General features: G+C 55.2%; 1 protein-coding gene across 1 annotated transcript in view; it reads right to left on the reverse strand.

Annotated features, from left to right (window-relative positions):
* The window catches only part of SDK2 (sidekick cell adhesion molecule 2), a 147,385-nt gene that overhangs the window by 111,148 nt on the left and 30,598 nt on the right, over nucleotides 1–5,639 (reverse strand). The window contains exon 6 of the mRNA XM_010856483.1: nucleotides 4,608–4,714. Within this exon, the coding sequence (XP_010854785.1) occupies nucleotides 4,608–4,714 (107 nt within the window). The remainder of the gene's footprint in view (nucleotides 1–4,607; nucleotides 4,715–5,639) is intronic.

Below are 5,639 nucleotides of genomic sequence, written 5' to 3' on the forward strand. Positions count from 1 at the left end.
GTTGTGATTGTTTCTTACGAGGATGCTATTTCTCCATCCAGCTGAGGCTCTGCCTCCAACCATCCACGACTTCCACTGCATCCTAAGTGACATCAAACCATCCAACTGCGTCTGAGAACGCCATCCTCTGTCCCCGGTGCCCCACCTCCTCAGCCATATCTCCTTCTCCCTTCTTCCACATTTAATACTCCACTCAGGCTGAGGATTAAGAAGAATGGGCCCACCGCTGGCATTCTGGACATCAACCCCAGCGCAAAGGACAGTGGGGCTGATGCCGTCAGCTCTCATGTTGCACAGGGGGCTGCTAAGCTGCCTCGGAGAACAGGGAGCAGGAGCCCCTGGCCCCGTGATGGGTGGGCGGGGCTTGTTGCCGGGGCTGGGGGTTCCAAGTCTGAGCCATTGCCCACCCAGTGAGGCTGGGATACCGTCGGGGACATTGCTGAGGTGAGGAGGACTAAGAGGAGCCTACGGAGGCTGGATGCTGACTCCAGAAGGTTCTCCCAACCCTCTCACCCATTTAACCCACTTGCTGCATGCCAGAAATTTATGGCAGCTTCACAAAAACAGAGAGACCCAGGGTGGGGCCAAGAAGGGAGCTAGGGGTGGGGGTGATGTTTTATTGACTTCTCTTTAATTGCTGTAATTAAAAACACGTAAAGAAGCTTTTTGTAACGACTGTGCCATCGTCATTAGTGGTTAGCACAGCTGCCTTATTAATTTACCATTAGAACCCGATTCACAGCCCTTCTTTGGAAAGTGGGGGGTGGGAGCCAGGGGTGGGGCCTGCCGGGCCTGATCTGACCCAACCCCGCTGCTGAACCCCCAGGACAAAACCCTCCCACCCTGGGGGGCAGAACTGGCAAGAAGGGGAGATGCAGGGTCTGGAGAAGCATCCGTACCCTACCCATCCTCAGAACGGCAAGCACCCGGGTGACAGTGTAAACAGACGGAGGGACAGACAGATGCAGGCGGTGTGCGGGGCACAAAAGCCTGGGAGAGCCCCAGGACTGCGAGGGGTGGGGGAGGGGAACGATTTAAGGTGGCACCCGCTGTCAGGGTCCTGCAAGCAGACGGTGAGTCCCTGAGAGGGAGTGCCTCCTTCAATTGCCCATTCTCCTCGCCCCACCCTAGCACCAGCCCTGGACAGCAGAGGATGGTACCTCCCAAGGTACCGTCAGAGAGAATGAGAAAGGCTGTGAATGTCTATTCCAGGAAGCCTTCCCTGGTTGGCCTGGCAGAGAAGAAAGTGTACTCGTCCACCCCCGGCTGAGGGCCTTTCATGATGGTTTGTGTGCACTGATTGCTTAAAATCTTTATTGAATTTTATTACAACATTGCTCCTGTTTTATGTTTTGGTCTTTTGGCCTCCAGGAGTGTGGGATCTTAGCTCCCGACCAAGGATCAAACCCACACCCTCTGATTAGAAGGAGTCTTTAACCACTTGACTGCCAGGGAAGTCCCTTGTATGCACTGATTGATTACTCATTATGACAGCCCAGCTAGGTAGGCACTAACATTAGCATTCCTTTTTTACAATAAGGAAATGAAGGCACAGAGAAGTTAAGTAACTTGCCCAGGGTCACACAGCCAGGGATAAGTGCATGCTTGCTTGCTCAGTCGCTTCTGCCGCGTCCAACTCTTTGCGACCCTATGGGCTATAGCCTGCAGGCTCCTCTGTCTGTGGGATTCTCCAGCCAAGAATACTGGAGTGGGTTGCCATGGCCCTCGCCAGGGGATCTTCCTAACCCAGTGATGGAACCAGGGTCTCCTGCATTGGCAGGTGGATTCTTTACCTCTGAGCTACCAGGGAAGCCAAGGGATAGGTGAGGGGAATTTGAGCTCAACGTTTGTTCATGGCTGGTTCCATGGCTGGGTCCACAGCTCCAGTCTTTGGTTGATGAGGGGAGGAAGGAGGAGGAAGATGGTAGAAATACCAGCTGTGGGACCTTGGGTTGTCTCCAGATCACTTTTTTTTTTTTTTAATTTATTCAGCCATATCGGCTCTCGGTTGTGGCACATGGGACCTTCCTTGATTGGGTGGAATCTTTTGTTGCATTGCATGTATTCCCTACCTGTGACGTGGGCAGCACGTGGGCTCTTAGTTCCCCGAGCAGAGATTGACTGCACGTCCCCTGCCTTGCAAGGCAGAGTCTTAACCACTGGACCACCAGGGAAGTCCAGTCCTCTGACCTTTCTGAGGCTCAGTTTCCCCATCTCAAGGTGTAGCTCCCGGGACACGTCTTCCTACCTCGGAGACCTGCCCCCAGGGACCCATGAAGGGACGACATTTGCACAGTGACACTGGAGGGCGGGGGGTTTGGGGGGCTCCTCTGTTCTTCCTGGGCATCTCCTTAGGGACGCGCTGTCCAGCTTGCACCTGTGGCTCTGATTGTTTTGCAGGGTCTTGGGTGTGTGCTCACCTTTCCAGGGGGATGGAGGCTGTGGTTCCTTTCCCACCTGTAACCCCTCCACTCCCCAGGTGCTCAGAGCCCTAAGCTAGTCAGCGACTGGATCAGGGCTGGAACCCATGCTTTCTCTCCCCATCCCCACGAGGGTCATGACCTGGCATGTGAAGAACCCTGAAGCCTGCTGTCAGCATTTTTTGTCTGCTGGTTCCAATGCAGGGGACCGGGGTTCGAATCCTGGTCGGGAAACTAAAACCTTGTATGCTGCAACTGAAGATCCCACGTGCTGCAACGAAAACCAGGCACAGCCCTCAGCTGCACACAGGTGAACAAAGAGGCAGACCAATCCAGAAGCACATTTGGACACTCACATTCATGAACCCACACCCACCCTTGAGCACACACAGACATACTCCTGGGCTCTCTGCGGCCCGACTCATGGCCGCCCCTGCACCACGAGGCTCTGGGAACCCGCTAAACAGAGCTCCGTGTGAGCCCTCCAGCTGGTAACTGCGGTCCTGACCCGTCATTTTAATTCAGGGCTTTCCCTCTCCTCTGAGGAAGCCGAGTTCTCCTTAGCGTTGATTTATGGGACAATCGGTCCTCCGCTTCTGATTACGGCTGCTCTCCATAGTTACTGTAAACACTCTTCGCCTCACTTGAGGCCTTCTTCTTGACTTCTCTCCCATGCTTCTCGCCAAAGTAATAAGCTCTCTTTTGTGTAAAATCCGAGTCAAGCCCTAGTGGGCCCTGCATGAGAGGGTGTCTAGTTTTTTTTCTTTTTTGGAAGGCAAGCTACTTTCTTTTTAAATTTTTATTATTTTTAAATTTTATTTTTGGCCATGCCCCACGCCATGAGGGATCTTAGTTCCCTAACCAAGGATTGAACCTGTGCCCCTCCTTCATTGGAAACTCAGACGCCTAACCACTGGATCGCCAGGGAAGTCTCAAGGGGGTCCTCTTTGTAAAAAAAAAAAAAAAATCAGGGCTCATTAAGGTTTCCCACACTCTCATGGCCCATTGGGCAACCTTAGATGTCTCCCCCTAAAAACCCCAGAATGAAACGGCCCATACTGAGGCTTATTTCTAGCATACAGGGTCTGTGGGGTCTGCGAAGGGGATACTGAGTCATGGTGGGGGGTGTGGGTGGAGCTGATTGGTGCAGTGGGTTCTCCAGAGGCTTCTCTCTCATCCCCCATCTGAGGACGCTCTTCTGGGTCCTGGTGGCAATGAGGGGAGGCTGTCACCCGAAAGGCTCAGCAAGGGTCTATTCCTTTACCCTCTGCTTCCTCCAGGAACTCTGGCTGCTCACCTCCCCTCTCCCTTTAGAGCTGAGACCCACCACGAGGCGTCTCACAGTGCTTCCCGAGACTGTGGGGGCCTCCAAGCTCTTACTGCTCCAGGGCTAGGCAAGCTGGAGGATGGAAAATTCCAGGTTGTGGGGTGCATGCATGCTACATCTCAGTCGTGTCCGACTCTTTGGGACCCCATGGACTGTAGCCCTCCAGGCTGCTCTGTTCATGGGATTCTCCAAATAAGAATACTGGAGTTGGTTGCCATGCCCTCCTCCAAGGGATCTTCCTGACCCAAGGGTTGAACCTGCATCTCTTCTGTCTCCTGCATTGGCAGGCGGCTTCTTTACCACCAGCACCACCTGGGAAGGTCATGGTGGGGAGGGGGGATCCTGGGAAATCTGCCAAGAAGACCCTGGGGAAGTCTGCCATTATGAAGATTTCCCAAGTTGGAGACCAAGCCCAGAGGAGACCCTCAAAGCAGATGGCAGGCCTCCTTTTCAAAAAGGAAGCAAGCAGTCCCATCTAAAGAGTGCTGGGGGCTTCCCTGGCCGCCCAGTGATTAAGACTGCACTTCCAACGCAGGGGGCACAGGTTTGATCCCTGGGTGGGGTACTAGGATCCCACGTTTGGCACAGCTATTAAAAATTTAAAAAGGAGTGCTGGACTCACAGCCAGCAGAGATGTGTCATGTGTCAGCAGTGTGGCTTTGAGAGCCCGGGCCTTGGTTCCGTCCGCTGTAAGTGGACGGCACCAGCCCGGATGGCGGGAAGGGCTGCCACGAGCACCCACCAGAACAGAAGGCCACGGCTGGGGTTCAACTCTTCCCAGTGTGTGGCCGGTGGGCAAAGACCCTGCAGACCCTCTCCACTTCATGGCCCCCCTCTCCCTGGCCCCACGCGGTACTCACAGGCCACCTGGACCTCCGTCTGTCGCTGCAGCAGAGCACCCATCCGGTTACGCACAATGCAGCGGTAGAAGCCGGCGTGGGTGCGGTCCAGGCTGGTGATCATGTACCTGGGGGCAAACGAGACAGCCGGTGAGCAAGTCAGGCAGCCACGGGGACTCAGGGGTCAAACTGGGGATCAGAGGTTGCCACATCACCCTCTTTCGTGACCAAGCACACCAGGGAGCCCTCAGTTGTACCATGGGGGTCACAGAAAGGACCTATAAGAAGATCCCTTCCAAAGGCTCTGGCTCAGGTGCCCGGGAGCGGGCCTGTACTCCAGATACCATCTGGGCAGGCTGTATGGTTTTCTGTACTTGTGGCCCCGCGGCCAGAGTGCATGAACCCAAGGGGGCCCCTGGGGATGCTCTTGGGGAGCACCTCACTGGCCCCAGAGCTGCAGAGTCTGGTCCTGGGGGGAGGGCAGCTGGAGAGCAGTTGTGCGGTGCACTCACCCGGCTGGGGGCAGGGAGGAGGCCAGGCTCGGTCTGTGAAGAGCTTCTGGCAGCGAGACATGGCAGGTGGTGGGTGCTCTTGGGTATGGAGGGGCTAGTTCCCCTGGCCCCCACCCCGTGATCTCCCTGCTGATCTGGGCAGTGACCAGGGGCTGGTGCCTAGGATGCCTCTCCTACTCTTGGGTGTTCTCGGGCTTACCCAATTGACTTGGGGAACAAGCTCACTGCAGGCCTGCCCCCAGGCTATGCCAGCCTTGGAACAGAGCAACCTTATTTGTAGGCATCGCCAAGTTTTCTTTTGCCTGAGTTCTCACATGAGCCCACCACCATCACCACCATCACCATCATCACCATCATCACCACCATCAGCACCATCATCACCACCGTCACCACCGTCAGCACCATCATCACCACCATCAGCACCACCATCACCACCATCATCACCATCATCACCACCACCATCACTATCAGCACCACCATCACCACCATCATCACCATTAGCACCACCATCACCACTGTCATCACCATCATCACCACCACC

Source organism: Bison bison, unplaced genomic scaffold (assembly GCF_000754665.1).
Source record: "Bison bison bison isolate TAMUID 2011002044 unplaced genomic scaffold, Bison_UMD1.0 scf7180017864371, whole genome shotgun sequence".
Classification (NCBI taxonomy): domain Eukaryota; kingdom Metazoa; phylum Chordata; class Mammalia; order Artiodactyla; family Bovidae; genus Bison; species Bison bison.